We start from the raw sequence: 24,591 nt of genomic DNA on the forward strand, positions 1-24,591 counted from the left end.
GCTCGACGCAGTCTTAAGAGGCTGTCAATACCTATAACGCGCACCCTGTCTAATTGTATCGGAGTGAATGAGATAGCACTGTCGCACGTAGCCGTTAGCCGCGAGTATCAGCTCGGCCCGAGTAGAACGATGTCTTTTTCGCTCTTATTCACTCATTTATTCAGTCATTTTCCTATCTACCTCTAATGGCAAATTTTAAGCGAGGCTACGCTCAACTAGTGCCGCAAAGTTTTTTCTCAATAGTTAATATTTTGCGAGGCTGAACAGCTGACTATTGATTAAAACGAAGAAGAAACCCTTAAAAGTGTCCCCAGTACAATTTTTCATACGAATGCTCGACCTTAGCCTCACTTTTTACCTCAATTTACCATTGGTTTGTATTCCACATGTCCTCTACTTCAGCTTAGCCTTTGGCCTCGCTGCGCCATGCTCGGCCTGCGGTCTCGCTTTTAAATACAATAGACATTGGTTGGAGTCTGTGCTCAACTACTTATCCTGAAGCCTGAAGCACGGCTTTGACTTCTCATGAAAGTTCGCCTCACTGGGGCATTTCGGGCTTTTAGGCCCAGGTGAAGATCGGTACCCAGCCTTGCGATATTGTTAACAAAAAATTTCGCGCTCGCTACGCTCGCGTTTTTGGTTGACCCTGTATCTACATGTTAGCTTGACTGATGAATGAATAGAGTTAGACCAAGAAAATTCTGCAATGATTTTGATAGCATACGCAGTGCAAGTAGTGCAAATGTTATTTATACGTCACAATTTCATAGAAGTTTTGACGTTTAAAATAACACTTGCACTGCGTGTGTTATCAAAATCGTTGCAGAATTATATTGGTTTAACTCTAGTAATTTTCTTAAAAAACTGCTTAAGTAACATCAATTTCAAGGACATTGGGTGTTGATAGCCCCATAATATGTGTGTAAAAGCGGTTTTATGACATTTTTTCAACGATTTTAACAAGTCTACAAAAGTTTCGGTTTCGGTTTCGGTTTCGGCCGAAACTAGAGCCAAAGCCGAAGGTTCGGTTTCGGTTTCGGTTTCGGCAAAAAAACATGTTTCGGTCGGACACTAATTTTAAATGATATACCAAAAAATACAGAATCATAATTAACATGACTCTTTGAAATAAAAAAATTCAAATCATTAACTTTTTTTCATTCGTGTTTCGGTAGGTATTTTACACCAATATTGGCGATACCGATAAATTATGGGTAAGTACCTATTTTTATATTAACCATCATGATACATATTCATTAATTAAAATACCTGCTAAAGCAAGTAGGTACCTACCACCTACTAAAATATGGCACCCTTTGAAATATAAATATAGTAATTATGTGATAAGTCTCTAATCATAGCGTAGCTGGTTACCTTTCGCATGCGAATAGTTTAGTACTGTAATAATAAGAGGGTGCGTGCTTGCAGCCCGGTCCATGCCATGCCGTTGCGCCATTATGAATTTTAGATATTGATAAGTGGCATCAATATTCATTGTCCCGGTATTGCATTATATGTAAAAAATCGCATACAGCTTTCAAAAAACCGGAGTTAAATGATCTTCTTTTTACTCGTTTGTAATTGTATATAAATATTAATAATGTACATATATGTATAATCATCGATTCAACATCAATCATCGGAGTACTGATTATTGATCACCCAAAACGAAATGAAAAAAATAAACAATCTCACCTATTTACTAAGAATAGATAATTAAAATTATATTCCTAAATGATTTCGCAATAATCGGTATCCTTAGCAGGAACTCGGCGAACACGAGTCATTGTTTTACTAAGTAGCGTCCTTCAAGTCTCATTTGGTTGGGCTTAATTTCAACAGTAATCGACGAAATAAGAACTGTGAATTCGTGATTCGCCAAAATCCTGCAATTGTAAAAGCTACTTAATTATTTGACCACATGATTAGGTATGTAATTACTCGATTAACTAAAATATATAAGTAGGTATATTTAATTCACGACGTGATTGAATAAAACATTTAGAAATCCAAGATGTCGGGCATTTTTTATAATTTCGACTATGGATATTAATATAGTGGGGCCTTTCGGGACTTCAGATAAAACATATAAATGCCGGGAGGTAGGTAAAATTTTTTGAACTGATCTTGTTCACTTACCTGTACTAACAATGGCATTGTTCTATTACAATCCTATTATCTGCTTTTGTTCTCGTAGGCGCTAACCAATTTACTTACAAAATAAGTTAGAAGTACATTGCATGTATATTGAATTCTAAACCTTATTTCTTGTTAAATGGGGTTAAAATGGTCTAAAAAGATAATATCATATTCAATCTTTTGGAAAGTCACATGCACCTTAGCCACGATAGGGACGTATTCTGGTGTTAAATAAAATATGTAGAAAGATAAAAATGTATAATTATTAATAATAAATTATTATACATATTAGTTAATGTCCACTTGCACTCGCATTGACCCACGGTCGCCTCATAATTATTATCAAGTCCAGTAAAACGTAGCCAGAGTCGTTAAAATCACAAGGTACAAAATCCAATCGAAAGCAGGGAATGTCCGGTAAAACTTAGCCAAGTTGCGTAAAAGATCAGTAGGAATTGAATAAGAACACATGTACTGAACGAGCGAAAGCCAGTTAGACACTAAGATAAAACTACAATCATATCATAATGTGTCCCACAATTTGATAACAGGCCAGGTATTTTTTTTTTATTGGTGTCTCGCTCGCTCTTTTATTACAATTTTAGTTACGTATAGGTCAGAAAAAATTACCACTAAATAACATTCCGACATAAACAGATAAACCACGTGCTTATCAATTGCAACAATGCGAGTACGACCCTGGCGACATCTGTTATCTCTAAATGCAAAACGTGTGAATGTTATTCTTACCTTCAAAGCATTTTTATCCTTATGGTAAGACTATAGAGCCGAAAATATAATGGAATTTTATGGTATCTCATAGCTGTTTTTCTACTGAGTGTGTTCTTTTTGAGTGTCGATGGTTGTTAAATGCAAAAAAGTTAGGTTAGACATAATTTAGTTAGTGTATTTTGTAGTCTATTGTTTAAAGAAATAGAGTCGTTAATCTATACTAACATTTCAAGGCGGTTATAATCTGCTTTTACTACGAGGTGATTATCCTAATTTGTGGTTTACCACTCAATGGTATTGTATTCTTGAGACTCTTTGAGTAAACTAGATCAGATCGTTTGATTCACACTATACAGGTATCGCTAGCCTAGCCTCGAAGTTGGATGTAAGAACTTCGTTTCGCTTCGCTCGCTCGTTCGATTACCTTGATTCACGGTAAGCTCACGTATAAAAGTTAAATTTATTATTTATTTTGTAGCTTAAATTCTACCAAAGTATGCCATATTTAGTAAACACTAAACATATAGGTACCCTCTGCCAAGTGCAGGGCTAAGTTATTGCGGGCACCCGAATCGAGAAACTAACATTTGTTGCACTGCATTGCAGTTGTTGAGCTGCATTTCACATAAAGTTTAACCATTTTATATCGTTGCTGCAATATGTATCACATGTACAACGTGATGGGTGCATAGTAGTTTATATTACTGCTAATACATTAAAATACGAGCTTGCATAAGGAGGCAAACGAGCAAAGAATCGCCTATGCAGTTACAGGAGTCACAAGTGCGTTGCCGAAATTTAAGATGGGAGTAGGAATAGACAAGTCTTTTTCTTAAGGCTTTGAAGCGGTATCAGTCCCGAAATATCGCGGGCAACAGTTCAATTACATGTAACTTGCTTCTGCATGGGATAGAAAAAAATAGAATAGATTTATTCGTAAGCACAAACAAACGAGACAATACATAAGTAATATAAAAAAAAAACACAAAATAAGATTAAGAGCCAACAGGAGTGGTCATTCCTCCATACAAACGTAGTCCTCGTTTTCCTCCGTGGTTTTTGAAGCTAGAGCAATGATTTTTTCAACACAGATTAATATTGTCAATATCTGTGTCGGACCGTTTTGCTTTTTTTGATATTTTTGTTTTTTAAGGCGCTAGAGCCCTTCAAAAACGGCCAAAATGGCCTAATAGACTATGCCGCAATGAGAGGCGTGGTATTCAAAACTGATATCAATTAGCCAAAAAAGCAAAACGGTCCGACACAGATAATTTCATAATCATTTAGATTTCCAAATTTGGTTACGATTGGTTAAGTTTTGGGGGAGGAAAAAGAGGACTACGAAACCTCGATTTTTGTCATTTTTACGCAGGATTTTTCGCCTCAGCTGCAGTTGTCCCTATCGCACTAATTTTAGGGGCGGAGTCAAGTTTCTAAATACGTACACAGCCAGAAAAGTGATGGGCAATAGTCGACATTTAATGTCGATAATCTAGTGATGTAAGAAGTTATCGATAAACCGTCTTGTGTGAAAATATCTAGATCCTAAGATACAAGGGGTTTTGGGTTGAGAGTAGGGAACACATTTTTGTAGTTATGATATACAATCTATTATGAACTTTTTGATTCTAATATTTCAAATTAGTAATCAAAATCAAAAATATTTTATTGCATGGTTAAAATGGGTTAACACAATTTTTAGGTACCTACAGGCACGCTTCGTAATTGTCGAGCAATTTAGGGTCCTAGCTGAATTGGTTGTTCCATACTTACTCGTGCTCTATGGAATGTCCAATTTAGCTAGAACCCTAAATGGCTCAACAATCACGGAGCGTGACAGTACAAATGATTCATGTTCTGTATATCCTGCCCTACAATGGCGTTAATATTTGGTTGTCATGTCTATACTTCGTTTTTATGCATTATTGAAAAAAAAAAGTAAATACTAATATTAACCACTAAGTACATAACTATTACAAAAAAAGCTAAATAATTATACGATTGCATGCTTAAAAAAGACACGTCACCTTCACTCTAATGCTTAACAAACGAAGAATAAGAACTAACAGCGATAAGACCGCCTGTTGCTACCTTTATTGATTGATTGTTGGTTGCTTGACGACCGGTCTGGCCTAGTGGGTAGTGACCCTGCCTATGAAGCCGATGGTCCCGGGTTCGAATCCTGGTAAGGGCATTTATTTGTATGATGATACAGATATTTGTTCCTGAGTCATGGTTGTTTTCTATGTATTTAAGTATTTATATATTATATATATCGTTGTCTGAGTACCCACAACACAAGCCTTCTTGAGCTTACCGTGGGGCTTAGTCAATTTGTGTAAAAATGTCCTATAATATTTATTATTTGTATCTCCTTGGATATCACGGGCCTATAATCCCGGCTTTTTGATAGGCTTGCGTGGGGACACAGATCCAACACGTAGAGGCCCCTTGGAGAGCTTTTATGTCATGTATATTTATTATTATTATTATTATTATCTACATTGTAAATCGGTTTTAGGGTTCCGTACCCAAAGGGTAAAACACGGGACCCTATTACTAAGATTCCGCTGTCCGTCCGTCCGTCTGTCACCAGGCTGTATCTCACGAACCGTGATAGCTAGACAGTTGAAATTTTCACAGATGATTTATTTCTGTTGCCGCTATAACAACAAATACTAAAAACAGGATAAAATAAAAATTTTAGTGGGGCCTCCCATACAACAAACGTGATTTTTGACCGAAGTTAAGCAACGTCGGGCGGGGTCAGTACTTGGATGGGTGACCGTTTTTATAAATAATGGTACGGAACCCTTCGTGTGCGAGTCCGACTTGCACTTCGCCGGTTTTTTTTAAATTTGTTTTTATGTTTGTGGTGTAATAAAGAATATTTTAGAGTCAGACCAAGAAAAGTCAATTTTGATAGCACACGCAGTGCAAGTGTTATTTATATGTCATAATTTCATAGAAGCGACGTTTGAAATAATACTTGCACTGCGTGTTCTATCAAAATCGCTATAGATTTTTCTTGGCCTAACTCTACTTTAAATTACAAAGTAAGGCCTAAATTATAAAATAAGGCCCATCAATGTTTTTTTTTGTGTTTATTAAACTTGATATTTTGTCTATAGTATTAGCGGACATGGCCTCAAAATTTAAACCCGCTTAAGAATCGGGCCTTATTTCGTGCATTATATACAATACTACCCATTTTTGTGTAGTCATTATTTATACTATAGAAGCATTGTTTGAGTAGCCAATTATTTAAACAGTATTTTTTTAAAGGGCAACGGTGGCAATATTTTAAGGTCTGGATAATAATATACAGATCTTAATAAGGATATCAATGTAAGTGAATGTTACCATGACTACCAAACAAACAAATGTGATAGAATTTGCCAGCTGGCATTGTAACATTCAGACAGTTACCTATGTACCTAATCTGAAATATGAATAAATTAGTAATATTTTAAACAGGAGAGTAAACCGAATTTTGGCCTTTTGCTGGACACAATCACAATAGTAATTTGTTTTACAAGAGGGCAAAGTTTATCGCCACCGGTTGATGCATTTGCAGCACCAATGGTAGAAAATGCAAGCTCATCATCAACTGCATAATCGACGTTTGATATGACTATTGAATTCGTTTTTTTGCATTAAGGTAACAGATTTTGACATGTCTTATTAAAAATTACCATTGAAAAATAAGTCATAGCAAATATGTTAGAATTATAAATCATATTAATCATATTAATGAGCAAGAGCACCCTAAACCGGCGAGCGTGTATGAGGAATTTTATGAATGTGAAGGAAGCGAAAGTGGTATGTCAGGATCGTAGCAAGTGGAAATCCGTGGTCTCTGCCTACCCCTCCGGGAAATAGGCGTGATTGTATGTATGTATGTATGTATGTATTAATCATATAATTTTTTATATTCTTTTGCTTTCATAACTAATTTTTGAAAGCGTTTTTCAATAATTATTAATAAAAAGACACGTCATGATTGTTTACCTTCTTTCTAATGCTAAAAAATAACGAACTATAATAACCGGGCCTTATTTGGTACAGAACCTTGATTTGATAGGTACATCGGATATTCTGGGCCCCTGAGTTTGTTACGTAAAGGACAAAATGGTGACATGTGGTTAGAGCTGATACTGTTAAACTAGTGGTTCTGTGCGCTAAGTATAAAAAATAAGCTTCAGCGAACTCATTAAGCCTAGAAAAAACCCTACACCCTACTGCCACTTAAGTCAGTCTTGAGTCTTTGAATCAATTTCCGTAGTAGTACTACTACTACTAAGGTACTAGGAGGTAATAAGGCCTATAGTAGGTATAATAAGGCCTACCTGAAAAATAATGTTCTTACAACAGTGTAACCGTGTTAGTTATTTGAGTAACATATATGTAAAGTGATACAATTAAAAGCTAACAGCAAACCAGTACATAAATTATATCTTATGTACTTCTTATGAATTACACTCTTATAAAGGTTTCGGCTAATTACGCATATGTGCATCACGCAATAAAATCTATAAGTAGGTACCTTCTAAAGTAATGAATACTCGTATTCTTAAAATAATGTTTCGTATAATAATAATACCCTCAGGTACCTTTATAGTATAATACTTAGAGGTTAAGTTCGTTGAAATTTAGATACTTAAATAAATTACTTTCAATCGGAATAGAGATGTTTTAGTGCCTTAAATTTTCAAATAAAATAAAACTAATATGATACTGGCAAATATTGGTCATATTTCTTGAGTACCTGGGCCTTATGAGAATACAGTAGGTATATGGTGCTTATAAGAATTATGTGCTTCATAAATCGAAGTAGGTTTATATAAACGTACATAGGCATTTTACATTAAATTTTTTTTAATGAAATCTGTTTTTAATTCACAAAAAATAATACTATTACACGTTCTTAACCTAGTTATAATCTTTAATATTTAAGATTTTAGTAACTAGGATGAGGGGGACATATTAAATTTATTCCCTAATCTTAAGTTCTAATATATTTATTACTTATCATTATAAATACATAATGTATATTTATGTGTAGGTATATGTATTATATTTATGTGCTTACTTAACTAATAATTATTCTTGTACTATGGTATTCAGTTCTTTTTTTATTATATACTTAATCTTATTAGGCTTATTACTTATTTCTAGTAAAACTCTATTAGGAAAGTTGTTTAGAATAGTAGGTAAGTATGAATTCCAAACTCTATTGCCATATTCATTAAATATTATGTGTGTAACTAATAAACACGATTTACCTATATGTATGTAGGTACCTACCTATACTTCGGCAAGTCATCTTTGACATTAGAAAAATGCAGCAAACTTAAAAAAAATGTAATCGACAATGATCGACCTCCCATTATAAATTAAATTTAGTGCCTTTTTCTAATGTTAAAGTTGGCTGTTGAGTGTAAGAGTATATATAAGTAAGTACACGATTTATTTTCCCTACCCTTTTGACTCATTATTTGACGTTATCATGAATTCTTTATAAGTAAGTATCATAAGTAGGTACCCTACGTACAACACAAAGGTCATAATTATTGTAATATTATAACCAGAAATTTTGTAAACAACACGTAGGTATAACAAAAGGTATAGGTATACTTGAATAAAGGTAGATGAATTGCGTGCGGTCCAATAGGTAACCACAACTCACGGAGTCCAAAACAATAAGCTGATCAGCAAAGTCAAGTAAACAAAGCCAAGTCACAGTAGTAGAAAGATTATCGAGTTCCGTAAACGTAAGCCGGGTCAAAAAATTCAATCGCAACACAGTAAGTAGGTAATAAGTGAACGCCTCGTGGCAGTAACGCACGAAAAATGACATTGCAAATTGTCGGCAATGAGGCGCGCGCGGGTGCAAGCGTACGCATCTGTGTGCGTGCATTACACACACAAATACAGTCTCTCACGCCCCGTCAGAGCGACGGGTATATTCAGCTTGAAATCTCAAAATTGACTTTTAGCTCAGCTCCCGTTTCGTCTTAAAGTGCCACGAAATGGCCCGATCGCAGCTGGTGGCTTCCAGCGCTGATCTTCCGATGAGACCATCATATGATGATTATAGATAAAAACTATCCTATGTCCTTCTAAAACTATCTCCATGCCAAATTTCATCTAAAACGGTTCAGCGGCTTAAGCGTGAAGAGGGTTATCTGTTATATGTTAAGGTAGACAAACAGAATTACTTTCGCATTTTATAATATCATACTAGCAGGGATTATAAATAAATAATAATAATAAATATTATAGGACATTTTTACACAAATTGATTAAGCCCCACGGTAAGCTCAAGAAAGCTGGTACTCAGACAACGATATATATAATGTATAAATACTTAAATATATAGAAAACAACCATGACTCAGGAACAAATATCTGTATCATCAATCATACAAATAAATGCCCTTACCAGGATTCGAACCCGGGACCATCGGCTTCATAGGCAGGGTCACTACCCACTAGGCCAGACCGGTCGTCCAAATGATATATTATCATTCTGCCTAGGTGTAGGTATGATACATTTTGCGTGAGTGTATTTTACTCGACAGTCACCTAGATTCGTGTGTATACGTGTGCATAAGGCGAGATCTATTCAATTTACTAATGGGAGCTTTCATCAAGGAAACCTACCCATATTTATACAGTGTACAGTCGGCTTGTTTGAGGATATGTCCCGACCAGCCGACTGGAATTGCGTTGCTCCATAAACGTGCGACCGAACTTTTCGGAGCCACTGGACCAAAATCCGATTGATTAGACACCTCCATTTCACAGGCACAACCAAATCTGCATATGCATCTATCACTTGTATAGTAAACCTCGGTGTCTACACCTACAGAATGAAGGTCGAAGTTCATGAAATGATGAACCATTTCGTTTATGGCTTACGCAATATTGGATGTTACTTAATGCGTCTAAATAATCGTTGAAGACTTAAATAATTAGCCAGAGAACTGCCATGAATATGTACTTTATTAAAATATGGATAATAGCGTTTTAGTATGTACTTAAATGAATATTTCAGCTTATAGTTTTCCCATTGCGTCTATTTACTACAACGTTTCGGTGATCGGTCATTCAATTACATTGAACCATCTATTGACCCTATCCACTGCTTTCTTCATGCATCTTGTAAACATGTACTTTATAGGTTCATCGTTTTCGATCTTTGGAGTGACGGCTAACGTTCTATGGTGCAGGCAATAAAACACTTAAGATTAAGTAAAGCATTGAGCTCTCAAGACGAAATTTACGACGACGTAAAAGTGTAGTTTAAAAGAGGTATTTTCACCAGAGGCCAGTCAAGCGCACGGCGGCCGTCGTAAACTGAGCACGCGCTCCCGACGGCTTTTCTATCAGACAATGGAGGGATGATGCTCAATACCAGAACCTGTTAACATATAAGACAGTAAAACGAAAATAAATCTAGCCTATTCGCCAGCCACCATTATTTTATAAATGAGGAAGGTCATATGTGTTGAGGTTTTAGGAATCCTAAACATACATATACATATGACCTTCCTCATTAGGATGTTTTGTGCATCTGTTACTGTTCTACAATTTCTACATACAAAAGTAATAGTCCTCATTTTCCTCTCTGGATATTAAATATTAACATTAGAAATAAAATAAACATTCCAGTGAGTACGTAGTCCAAACCACACTAATTATACGTTACTTGATCAAATGCCGACATTGTTGTTTAATCTTTACGTTAAAAATAGCAGATACAAAATATAATTAATAATAATTTATTATTAACTATAAGAAGCGCGCGATTTACTCGTATAATTATGTTATAAATGTACTTGCTCAACATGATATAGTATGATCTGGTGGCTCTCAAGCTAATTTTGTTAAGTTTCTTAAGAAAACTAAAATTAGCAACGGCTATTAATAAAGTGTACGAGAGGCAGCGATGTTATACTTCACTTAGATCAAAAAACCTATTATGAAAATTTTAGTTTTGAAACCACCTTATACTACAAAATTATTCTGTTTATAAATAGGTGAATACAATTCATTTTTAGTATACGGTGGCCAGTTATTAAACAGTCGCCAGTATTTGACGATTTACCCTATAAGTTATAAAATTATTTGTTTGCGAATATCTACAACGACGCTATTAGCAAGACTAGCAAGTAATACTTAGTATGATGGTTATATTATAAGTATTATAACACCCTAACTTTCATAATTGGGTATTGGATAACCGACCGCGGTAACGCGAGACGTGATACGAAGCAAAAAGTCTTATGTAGTAGTTGTAAAATTGCGACGTTGTACGTAAATAGGTACTTATGTACCTACTAAGTATAACTTGTTGTACAGAGTGTCGCCACAGAGTAAATAATAGTATGTACTAGGTACAGAAGACTTACTCTAACAAAACGCGTCTGTTACGATCAGCACAGATATATTATGGCCGCTAGGTGGCGACAGCGCCACGCGCGGGTTATGGCTTTCCCCAAAATTGGGGCGGAATTTAGCTACCTGTAGCAAAGCGACGAAATCGCGGAGTGAGCCACGCCTGGTGTCGCGTTCAGTGTGGATCATAAAAAGGTCAGAATCCGATGGAAGGAAGAATAATGGAGGACCTTAAGAGCTACCCTATTTGAACCCCCATGTATTTCATTACGTTCAGGAAAAGTTAATATTTTTTCAGAAATCTACGAAATTTGGTTACGTTAAGGGCCCTTTTTATAGTTTTTTTTTGTACTTAAATAACTCGTAAACGGTGGTACAAATTATTTACGAAAAACTATAAAAAGGGACCTTTAAAATTTGTACACAGAAAGTAAGAAAGGAATATTACCTCCTGCTTCATTAGGTTTATATATTAGTATGTACGTATGTAATATATGTGTAGATACAATATTTGAAATTTTCCTCCCTAGCAACAATACAATTGATATTAAAGATCGTAATGATCATGGCGCATACAAATCAATGTGTATAATGTGTAGGCTGTAGAATGACATTCGAGTTGCCGGGCCACCGTGCCCCGTACAAGGAGTGTCCCGCTAAGGAAAGTGGTCCCATTGTGCAGCATGCATCCCCGGTTGTTCACCTATGAGAAAAACTCATGAGATCTCAAACTGGTTTATATTCGTGTCTGATTGCTCTCACTTTTCTTTATACGAGAAGAGTCTGATACCTATGACTACTGACACAGTTCTGCAGAATATTAGTGACAATTTTATATACCTAGCAATGAAAACAGACCAACTTGTACGGTCAGCCAAGAAAGTGGTTTACCACTTTTCGACTCTATCATCTGATTGATAGAGTAGAAAAGTGGCAAACCACTTTCTTGGCTGACTATACATATTTGATAACTCCCTCAAAGGGCCCATTTGTGGGAGTCTGGAATCAATTAAGGCTCCTCTTCACGTTGGGCCAACGCCAACGCCAAAGGGGTGCGTATCATAATGAATACGAACTTTTGGTACCTATAATTTCATTTTACAAACGTTCAAAACGTATACTAATCTAATGTATAATGCACTAAATCTATATTTTCAATAAGTATAACATAAAAATAATATAACATACAATATATATACCGCTGTTTGGTATAACATACAAATAAACTACATTTAATATAACATTAATTATGCATATAAATTAAAATAATGAATAACATCTCATATAAGTATCTGAACAAAACTTTTTAACAAAAAAAATAACCGCCGAAAAAAAACTAAAAGGAAATAAAAAACCGGCACTAACACGAAACGAGTCGACCAAACAATAGCACACTGAAAAGAAAAAAATAATTATTTTGTCTTCAATAACGCAAGTGAATACCTATGAACTATGTATATACATACTTCTGAAATCAATCACACAAATCTGCGTATTTATATATTTACAATCTGTTATTTTTGGAGTCGGTGCAGGTGCTTCACTAAGGTGCTCAAGTTTGTTTGAGGCTGGCACCGACTCCAAAAATAACAGATTGTAAATATATAAATACGCAGATTTGTGTGATTGATTTCAGAAGTATGTATATACATAGTTCATAGGTATTCACTTGCGTTATTGAAGACAAAATAATTATTTTTTTCTTTTCAGTGTGCTATTGTTTGGTCGACTCGTTTCGTGTTAGTGCCGGTTTTTTATTTCCTTTTAGTTTTTTTTCGGCGGTTATTTTTTTTGTTAAAAAGTTTTTATTTTATAATTTTCTGTGGCTATAATTTATACAAATTATTACATGCTTAATTTTTGATTACTTTTAAAAATAGCTACCTACCTTGCTTTAGATATTAACTGTTATATTAATAATCCTACTTTAACTATTATGTTCTGTAATATAAATAAATTACCCCTATTTTCCCACCCTTAGGGTAGGACTTTTTTCCAAATTTTTATTATTATTACGACTACTCTGTAAAAGGTTATGCGTGGTCATACGTTACAATCGGTGAGTGAAAAAATCAATCATCCCCTATTTTCCTACCCTTAACGTTGGATTTTTTTTTCCAAATTTATATGGGACCAACTTCGGGGTATACCCTTTCCAATAAAAAAATAATTTTCAAAATCGAACACCTCTGTAAAAAGTTGTGCGTGGTCATACATAAAAAAAAAAAAAAATATACGCGTCGACTTGAGAACCTCCTCCGTTTTTTTTTTCGTCGGTTGAAAAAAAAAAAAAAAATATACGCGTCGACTTGAGAACCTCCTCCGTTTTTTTTTTCGTCGGTTGAAAACATCAGTAAAATTATTTGGATAGCTCAGTATTTCATAGATCATCGAAGCTAATTACTGTCAGAAAAGTAGGTTAGGTTAGAACTGAGACTCCCCAGAAAAAAAACTGCTACCAGAAAAGTACGTTAGGTTAGGTTAGAACTGTGACTCCCCAGAAAAAGAAACTGCTACCAGAAAAGTAGGTTAGGTTGGGTTAGAACTGTGACCCCTCAGAGAAAGAAACTGCTACCAGAAAAGTAGGTTTCGTTAGGTTAGAACTGTGACTCCCCAGAAAAAGAAACTGCTACCAGAAAAGTAGGTTAGGTTAGGTTAGAACTGTGACTCCCCAGAAAAAGAAACTGCTACCAGAAAAGTAGGTTAGGTTAGAACTGTGATCCCTCAGAGAAAGAAACTGCTACTAGAAAAGTAGGTTAGGTTAGGTTAGAACTGTGACTCCCCAGAAAAAGAAACTGCTATCAGAAAAGTAGGTTAGGTTAGAACTGTGACCCCTCAGAGAAAGAACCTGCTACCAGAAAAGTAGGTTAGGTTAGGTTAGAACTGTGACCCCTCAGAGAAAGAAACTGCTTCCAGAAAAGTAGGTTAGGTTAGGTTAGGTTAGGTTACAACTTTTGGAAGAATGGTCTCGGTCGTTTCCCGTGCCCCGCCTTATAGCCTTGAGGCGGCCAACAGAGGGGTTTTAGTGGGTAAACCTGGGGTCTCATTAGCCCACAACAGGGAGTCCCACATAACCATCCCGGCCCGTCCCCGCGCCGGGTGGTATGCGTAAAGCATTTCCCCTCTCAAAAAAAAAAAAGGTTAGGTTACAACTGTGACCCCTCAGAGAAAGAAACTGCTACCAGAAAAGTAGGTTAGGTTAGGTTAGAACTGTTACCCCACAGAAAAAAACTACTACCATAAAAATAGGTTAAGTTAGGTTAGAACTGTTACCCCACAGAAAAATAAACTACTACCATAAAAATAGGTTAGGTTAGGTTAGAACTGTGACCCCCCACAGAAAAAACTGCTAGCAGAAAAGTAGGTTAGGTTAGGTTACAACTGTGACCCCTCAGAGAAAGAAACTGCTACCAGAAAAGTATTAGGTTAGGTTAGAACTGTTACCCCCCAGAAAAATAAAAGGTTAGGTTTATTTCGTGGTATTTGTTTTGTATATTATATTATTTCAACGTTATACCTTTTTATACTTATCATAAACGATATTATATGTAAAGTTCATTATACATTATAAAATTATAGAATTCATTGTTATACGTATCGCACGTTATACTTATTGCACGTTATGCCATTCAAAATTATACTAATAGAATTTATATATTCTGAGCAATATATTATAGGTTTGTATGGTTTATTACTTACCCACGCCAAAGAGGGATGCAGCCATGCGGTAGAATGAGATAGCAATATCACTTGCTCCCTCTAACGCATAAATGCGTCCCTCGTTGGCGTTGGCGTTGGCCCAACGTGAAGAGGAGCCATTAGACATACCGCAGCCAGTTGGATTTTATAAACTTGTTACTTAAGGTGTAAGTATAGTTTCAGCCAGTAGAGTTTTTGAAAAATCGAAGCGCTTTTTTAGATCATAATACGGTTGCCAAATAATATAAATAACAATCATACGGCCTTTCTTTAGTAGGTAACTTCATCGATTTGACTTTCGCTCTATAGAAAAAAAATCACAACAAACATAGGTCTAAAACGCACTTGTAACAATTTAAGCACAGAAGCTAAAAATATAAAAATTCCTTCTAAAAATGAGCAACTTTATTTTTGTAAACTCATGGTTTTTTTTGTTAAAACTTGTTAAAAGATTAAGATCAAATACTTATAGAAGAAGGTACCTATAGCTCATTATTGGTAGGTAACGAGTCATGTTAAGTGTAGTGATGTACCGACTATTGATTTGGCCGACTAGTCGACTTTAGGAGCCCCGTGCTCTGTCTGTCTCTAAATTTTGCAATAACATTAATAGTTCCTCATGGCTCCTAACTATCGAACTTGCACATGAAATTACACGAGAATCAGTTGAGATCGACCTGTAGAGGAAAACACCAGCCCACCAACATACGATAACGATCAAACGGTCAATTATATAAACAAAAGTTTTCGTATGCTCCCTGAATAGGCATTTTAGGAAAATAAACATAAAACATATGGTAAATATTAACTGTTGATTTCTTTTTTTCTGTTTTTCTTTCACTAATAAAGTGCCGACTAATCGGCCATTTTTGCCGACTAGTCGCCGACTAATCGCCGACTACATAGTCGGATTTCCCGACTAGTCGGTACATCCCTAGTTAAGTGCTCAACGGTGGCTCGTGCCGCCCATTGCACGCCTCACACGATTGCCTCAGTTAAATTATATGCATAATGCAGGTAGCGGTGCGGTGTACGCACGTGCGTTGGTCTGAGGGCGCCGACCATACGTCACCCTCAAATGAACAAAGGAAGCTCGACTATGACGCCTCCAGTCACATGAGCTTTTATTCCGGCAAAGACTCCAAATGTCACACAATAGCTTGTTAGCCTTTTGTCGTGCGGCGAGTTCGAGACGGGGTGACGTGACGTCCTCGGTATTGTCTGCGTAGGTACCTAATCAGAGAAGCTTTGACCGGGAGTCAACAGGGGTAAGAGTTAAGCGCGTCAAAGTTAACACCTCTGAAGCCTATCAAATCAACCATAAGCTACTACCTACCGAATATCATGTTACCTACATAGAATTAAAAAAAGCCAAATTTACAATTAATATATTTTTCTCGTTTAAGCAACTGTTTCATACATGCTAAATTGCGTTGGGGGAAGTCTTCAATTTGCACTTCGGTCCCCTTTGTTTACAAACATAGAATATGAGTAAACCAGTAACAGCGAGAATCACCTCGGCAACTCGCCAATAGAGGGCGCTTAGTTTAAAAATAGAAGTGTCACCGTACAGCCGTTAGTAACGCGGCTAGGATTAATTTATAGCCGTCGCGGAGGTAGGCATTTCCGATCTACCGTTTGTATACGCAGCTGTTTTGAACTCCCTTTCGATAGGTAGGTATCACATCCCACTCGCTTTTCTGACTTCATAATATGCCTAGTTCCGTATGTATTTAGGTACCAAATGTTACTAGTCTAGTAGAAGTATAGATGAAATTGCAGGGATTGTTATCTATATTTTAGCAATTGTTACTTATATTTAATCGCTTTTTTGCTTACTATCACATTCATTGTCCATGCAACATTAATTTTGTCTTTAATACTTTTGTTTTGTTTTAAGTAAGTAAGTAACACTTAATTAATTGTTTTAATTTACTTTTAAGTAACAAAAAATAACCGAATATTTAAATGCCAAAATTTTATATTTATATTATGCAGGGTGACCTTAGCCATTGGACAAACCCTGAAATCCCACGTAGGGTTACTTCTCAGAAATGCTCTAACGATAATATTTTTTTAATTAGAACAAAAGATAAAAAAATAAATTATCAAACAAAAGTTATTTCCAATAATCGACAACAAAAAGAAACATACTGTATTAATCAATGGCAGTGCTTTTGACAATTTGTTTGAAAATGTGCGGCAATTAGTATGACATTTGTCAAAAGTCAGAATCTTAGTAATGTAATAAATAAAAAAGATAACCTAAACGGTCGAAGAAGGTTTCATACTATTTATTACCTCAGGAGCTACTAACACATACCTACAGGTTGCTCCAAAGTAAAAAAATCGTAATTTGTTAATTTCTTCGTAACCGTTACACCGATTGCTATGATACTTTGTATACTGGTTCTAAATACCCTAAATGCATGTGTAAATTTCGGCTTTGTCCAATGGCTAGGGACACCCTGTATTACCTATTATAATTGTATGTACTTAGGTAAGTATTATAGCATATTATTATAATTTAGTGATCGCAACAAATGTGGAGAAGATTGAGCAGGAAATCAGACCCTGGCGCTAGGCCGGGAAAACGCTAGGTAGAAGAAGAAGTGATCGCAGCGAATGTCTAATTACGAGAGAAAATTTACGAGCCATACGGGTACCTACATAGGGTAATAACACTAATAACTAGCCAGTAACTAGCCGCCCTAAACTAAAAACGAATTCTATTCACCTATAAACAGAATTCATTTTAGTATAAGGTTTCAATAACTGGCCAGCCTTCAATAACTAGCCACCTTATACTAAAATGAATTCTGTTTATAGGTGAATAGATGACATGACAGATCGTTAAGTATTGTTATTAGAATCGGGCCGTGAGTAATGTAGTCAAACCCGCTTGAGAAGATTGTGAAGAGATCACGTCAAAAACACATCTTAACTGGGAAACCGTATTTATCGTTAATTTAGTTACCGTATCTTTAGAAATTAAGTTTCAGGTAAAAAATGCCGAATTACGCCGGAAATTGTATTAAATGTAATGTATTAAGTGGGTTCTACTGCATTTAAATGCAATGGATACACTTTCGTCAGGACACGTCACGTGCTCGGCAATGCCTCTGCCGCTCCTTATTATAAACGCGATAATACATATTACGCGGAACAGGTTTATTTTAGCACGCCTGCTTCGGCTGAACTTAACTTGATTGTAGCAATTTTGCTCTTTCGCAAAGATATAATGGACCTTAAAAGCAGTTGGCACTTTGTCAATTTATACTGGACGTATTCAGCTGACAAAGCAAGCGTTGTTGATGCGATAAGATACTATGTACAGTCAGCAGCAGAAGTTGCTAAGCGGGCGAGGTGTTCAAATTTACCTGGACACGCTCTTATTCTCTTAACAATAAAGCCCGTTTAACAACTTCTGCTGCTACCGGTATGTATCCCAAACTACCGTTAGTTGTTAGTGTGTTGTAGTGGTGTGTTGTTATGCAAAGGTTGTCCATCGCGGTTCAACGTGGCAACGCGGCGAGCGTGATGGGCTCCTTTGCATCTGGCACGCGGAGCGAATTTTGTGAATAGGTAGTTTTTGTGTTTGTTAGTTGTTTGTTAAAGTTAAGATTTTTGTAATTTTGTAAGTACATTGTAAGATTTTTGATGTGTATAAATGAATAATATATGTAGGTATGTAAGTAAGTAATTAAGTTAACTCAATATAAAATTATATCGTCGAAAAGTGAAATCGTCATAAGTATGTTTTGTAGCACCATCCCGATCTCTGTTTATGAGTTGGTCTATCAGTTTTTATCGTTTGATCTTTAGTTTACAGAATCCCCACTTTGAAGAGTTGATTGATCTTTTTAATTCTAGGCAATAGTCTTCACTTTCTAATAACAAGTGAAGTGCAGCGCCATCTGTACTGTTTGACAAGAAACTGCATCCGGGTCAACAGCGTATGCTAACGGTTAGTTCGACTACTCGCCGCTAGATGGCGTTAAAATAAAACTATTCGTCACGGTCAGACTTTCAGGTGCAAAAATCCCTTTGTAAAAAGTAAATATTAATTACAATTACTTATAATCTTATTTCTAGAAACCTACCTGTTAGCAGCTAGTGTAGACATATCGATGTTATTTCCACAGGCTGTTAAAATCTCATCACAACTGCTGCCACCTTTGATGCGTTGAACAGAGCTTAGGGACACATCTTCGCTTGAGTTTTTCACCACGTTTGTAGCATTGCTGCTAGATGGCGCTGCTCTTTGTTTCGATGCTTGTTTGTGCCGACTTAACGCAAAAAACAAAGCTAGTACAGCTTTTAGTTTTGCGTCACGGATGTCTACAGCTGTCACTTGCTCTAAACCTTGGACATTTTGGGCGTGAAGAAAGTCCAAGCAGCATTGCACGTTTTCCAACTGTAAAAAAAGATAAAGAAAGATCAATCAAAATATTTTTAGGTAGGGTAGGGGGTAGGGGTATACACATGTATATTATTAAGTGGCGTACTAGAAGAAAGGCCTATGCTCAGCAGTGGGCGATAAAGGGCTGATATGATGATGATGATGATGATGGTGATACTATGACATAACTAGTTCAACACACAACTACATAATAGTAGAGTCAATTCCCTAAATCTTATGGGCTAGGCACATAATATGGAATGGCATGCAGATAACCGTACCTACCTATTTAATTGGGCGCTATATTTTGGACATTGGGAATATTCCTACGTGTATACAAAAACACAAACTGCCTCTCAACCTCTCAATCTCAACCAGATTCCGTGCGATGAGGAGTTCTGTGCGATCTGTGCGGTGTTGCGGATGCAGATTATTTGACATTTAAAGGCTCACATATGTCAAAAGTAGGTACAGTCACCTGCAATAGTATGTTACTCTTTGAAGGCCGCAAAAATATCTGACAGGATCTTATTTGTAGAGCCATAAGAGCGTGTCACGTAATTTTGCGGCCTTCGAAGAGTAACATATTATTGCAGGTGACTGTACTTAACAAAAGCCAAATATTATTTTAGTAATTTTTATTTTAAAAAACGCAACGTTAATATTTGAGCAAGAATATAAGTAGGTGCATGATATGTAATAAACAGTAACTTGGGCGACTTTTCTGGGTCTAGATGATTTATAGGTGATGATGAAATTACCTAGCACTTACGCCGCCGCTAAGACGTTTCTATACCGACTTGTTCGCATCCGCATCCGAATTAAGCTATGATCGTGAAGTTGACCGCCCCATATCGAGTGCCCGCAAATGGCATATCTATATCGTTAGTTCATCGTTAGTTCACGTTAGTTCAGTATATTAAATCGTTAGGATCCGACTACAACATCGATTTTTTTAAAAAACAAAAGTGGGGAGGTCAACTTCACGCTACCGCCCCAAAATCGATTTTATGGTTTTTATCAATTAGAATCGATAGATAATCGTTAGTTCACGTTAGTTCAGTATATTAAATCGTTAGGATCCGATTCTAAGTATTTTTTTTTTTCAATTTTGTGGGGCGGTCAACTTCACGTGAAGTTGACCGCCCCATATCGAGTGCCCGCAAATGGCATATCTATATCGTTAGTTCATCGTTAGTTCACGTTAGTTCAGTATATCAAATCGTTAGGATCCGACGCATAACTTGTGTACGAATTTTTTTTTAAAGTAGGGGAGCGCCAACACCGTCTTCCGCTCCAAAATTGTATTTATGGTTCCAATCAATTGGAATCGATATGTAGTCGTTAGTTCATCGTTAATTCATGTTAGTTCAGCATGTGAAATCGTTAGGATCCGACTACATTACGTATTTAAAAAAAATAACATAAGTGGGGCGGTCAACTTCACGCTACCGCCCCAAAACCGATTTTATGGATTCTTTCAATTAGAATCGTTAGTTCATCGTTAGTTCACGTTAGTTCAGTATTTTAAATCGTTAGGATCCGACTAAAAGATGTTTTTTTTTTTAAAAACGAAAGTGGGGAGGTCAACTTCACGTGAAGTTGACCGCCCCATATCGAGTGCCCGCAAATGGCATATCTATATCGTTAGTTCATCGTTAGTTCACGTTAGTTCAGTATATCAAATCGTTAGGATCCGACGCATAACTTGTGTACGAATTTTTTTTAAAGTAGGGGAGCGCCAACACCGTCTTCCGCTCCAAAACTGTATTTATGGTTCCAATCAATTGGAATCGATATGTAGTCGTTAGTTCATCGTTAGTTCATGTTAGTTCAGCATGTGAAATCGTTAGGATCCGACTACATTACGTATTTAAAAAAAATAACATAAGTGGGGAGGTCAACTTCACGCTACCGCCCCAAAACCGATTTTATGGATTCTTTCAATTAGAATCGTTAGTTCATCGTTAGTTCACGTTAGTTCAGTATTTTAAATCGTTAGGATCCGACTAAAAGATGTTTTTTTTTTAAAAACGAAAGTGGGGAGGTCAACTTCACGTGAAGTTGACCGCCCCATATCGAGTGCCCGCAAATGGCATATCTATATCGTTAGTTCATCGTTAGTTCACGTTAGTTCAGTATATCAAATCGTTAGGATCCGACGCATAACTTGTGTACGAATTTTTTTTAAAGTAGGGGAGCGCCAACATCGCTTTCCGCTCCAAAACTGTATTTATGGTTCCAATCAATTGGAATCGATATGTAGTCGTTAGTTCATCGTTAGTTCATGTTAGTTCAGCATGTGAAATCGTTAGGATCCGACTACATTACGTATTTAAAAAAAATAACATAAGTGGGGAGGTCAACTTCACGCTACCGCCCCAAAACCGATTTTATGGATTCTTTCAATTAGAATCGTTAGTTCATCGTTAGTTCACGTTAGTTCAGTATTTTAAATCGTTAGGATCCGACTAAAAGATGTTTTTTTTTTAAAAACGAAAGTGGGGAGGTCAACTTCACGTGAAGTTGACCGCCCCATATCGAGTGCCCGCAAATGGCATATCTATATCGTTAGTTCATCGTTAGTTCACGTTAGTTCAGTATATCAAATCGTTAGGATCCGACGCATAACCTGTGTACGAATTTTTTTTTAAGTAGGGGAGCGCCAACACCGTCTTCCGCTCCAAAACTGTATTTATGGTTCCAATCAATTGGAATCGATATGTAGTCGTTAGTTCATCGTTAGTTCACGTTAGTTCAGTATTTTAAATCGTTAGGATCCGACTAAAAGATGTTTTTTTTTTAAAAACGAAAGTGGGGAGGTCAACTTCACGTGAAGTTGACCGCCCCATATCGAGTGCCCGCAAATGGCATATCTATATCGTTAGTTCATCGTTAGTTCACGTTAGTTCAGTATATCAAATCGTTAGGATCCGACGCATAACTTGTGTACGAATTTTTTTTAAAGTAGGGGAGTGCCAACATCGCTTTCCGCTCCAAAACTGTATTTATGGTTCCAATCAATTGGAATCGATATGTAGTCGTTAGTTCATCGTTAGTTCATGTTAGTTCAGCATGTGAAATCGTTAGGATCCGACTACATTACGTATTTAAAAAAAATAACATAAGTGGGGCGGTCAACTTCACGCTACCGCCCCAAAACCGATTTTATGGATTCTTTCAATTAGAATCGTTAGTTCATCGTTAGTTCACGTTAGTTCAGTATTTTAAATCGTTAGGATCCGACTAAAAGATGTTTTTTTTTTTAAAACGAAAGTGGGGAGGTCAACTTCACGTGAAGTTGACCGCCCCATATCGAGTGCCCGCAAATGGCATATCTATATCGTTAGTTCATCGTTAGTTCACGTTAGTTCAGTATATCAAATCGTTAGGATCCGACGCATAACCTGTGTACGAATTTTTTTTTAAGTAGGGGAGCGCCAACACCGTCTTCCGCTCCAAAACTGTATTTATGGTTCCAATCAATTGGAATCGATATGTAGTCGTTAGTTCATCGTTAGTTCACGTTAGTTCAGTATTTTAAATCGTTAGGATCCGACTAAAAGATGTTTTTTTTTTAAAAACGAAAGTGGGGAGGTCAACTTCACGTGAAGTTGACCGCCCCATATCGAGTGCCCGCAAATGGCATATCTATATCGTTAGTTCATCGTTAGTTCACGTTAGTTCAGTATATCAAATCGTTAGGATCCGACGCATAACTTGTGTACGAATTTTTTTTAAAGTAGGGGAGCGCCAACATCGCTTTCCGCTCCAAAACTGTATTTATGGTTCCAATCAATTGGAATCGATATGTAGTCGTTAGTTCATCGTTAGTTCATGTTAGTTCAGCATGTGAAATCGTTAGGATCCGACTACATTACGTATTTAAAAAAAATAACATAAGTGGGGAGGTCAACTTCACGCTACCGCCCCAAAACCGATTTTATGGATTCTTTCAATTAGAATCGTTAGTTCATCGTTAGTTCACGTTAGTTCAGTATATCAAATCGTTAGGATCCGACGCATAACTTGTGTACGAATTTTTTTTAAAGTAGGGGAGCGCCAACATCGCTTTCCGCTCCAAAACTGTATTTATGGTTCCAATCAATTGGAATCGATATGTAGTCGTTAGTTCATCGTTAGTTCATGTTAGTTCAGCATGTGAAATCGTTAGGATCCGACTACATTACGTATTTAAAAAAAATAACATAAGTGGGGAGGTCAACTTCACGCTACCGCCCCAAAACCGATTTTATGGATTCTTTCAATTAGAATCGTTAGTTCATCGTTAGTTCACGTTAGTTCAGTATTTTAAATCGTTAGGATCCGACTAAAAGATGTTTTTTTTTTAAAAACGAAAGTGGGGAGGTCAACTTCACGTGAAGTTGACCGCCCCATATCGAGTGCCCGCAAATGGCATATCTATATCGTTAGTTCATCGTTAGTTCACGTTAGTTCAGTATATCAAATCGTTAGGATCCGACGCATAACTTGTGTACGAATTTTTTTTTAAAGTAGGTGAGCGCCAACACCGTCTTCCGCTCCAAAACTGTATTTATGGTTCCAATCAATTGGAATCGATATGTAGTCGTTAGTTCATCGTTAGTTCATGTTAGTTCAGCATGTGAAATCGTTAGGATCCGACTACATTACGTATTTAAAAAAAATAACATAAGTGGGGCGGTCAACTTCACGCTACCGCCCCAAAACCGATTTTATGGATTCTGTCAATTAGAATCGTTAGTTCATCGTTAGTTCACGTTAGTTCAGTATTTTAAATCGTTAGGATCCGACTAAAAGATGTTTTTTTTTTAAACGAAAGTGGGGAGGTCAACTTCACGTGAAGTTGACCGCCCCATATCGAGTGCCCGCAAATGGCATATCTATATCGTTAGTTCATCGTTAGTTCACGTTAGTTCAGTATATCAAATCGTTAGGATCCGACGCATAACTTGTGCACGAATTTTTTTTAAAGTAGGGGAGCGCCAACACCGTCTTCCGCTCCAAAACTGTATTTATGGTTCCAATCAATTGGAATCGATATGTAGTCGTTAGTTCATGTTAGTAGCATGTGAAATCGTTAGGATCCGACTACATTACGTATTAAAAAAAAAACTTAAGTGGCCCCACTTAAGGGTCAACTTCACGCTACCGCCCCATAACCGATTTTATGGTTTCTATCAATTAGATTCGATAGATAATCGTTAGTTCACGTTA

At 36.5% G+C, this 24,591-nt stretch overlaps 1 protein-coding gene across 1 annotated transcript in view; it reads right to left on the reverse strand.

Moving 5' to 3' along the window:
- LOC134804236 (protein sickie) overlaps nt 1-24,591 on the reverse strand; it is a 265,539-nt gene that overhangs the window by 121,511 nt on the left and 119,437 nt on the right. Inside the window, exon 3 of the mRNA XM_063777209.1 lies at nt 19,076-19,389. Coding sequence (XP_063633279.1) covers nt 19,076-19,389 — 314 coding nt within the window. The remainder of the gene's footprint in view (nt 1-19,075; nt 19,390-24,591) is intronic.

The sequence above is a fragment of the Cydia splendana genome, chromosome Z (assembly GCF_910591565.1).
Source record: "Cydia splendana chromosome Z, ilCydSple1.2, whole genome shotgun sequence".
NCBI classification, from domain to species: Eukaryota; Metazoa; Arthropoda; class Insecta; order Lepidoptera; family Tortricidae; genus Cydia; species Cydia splendana.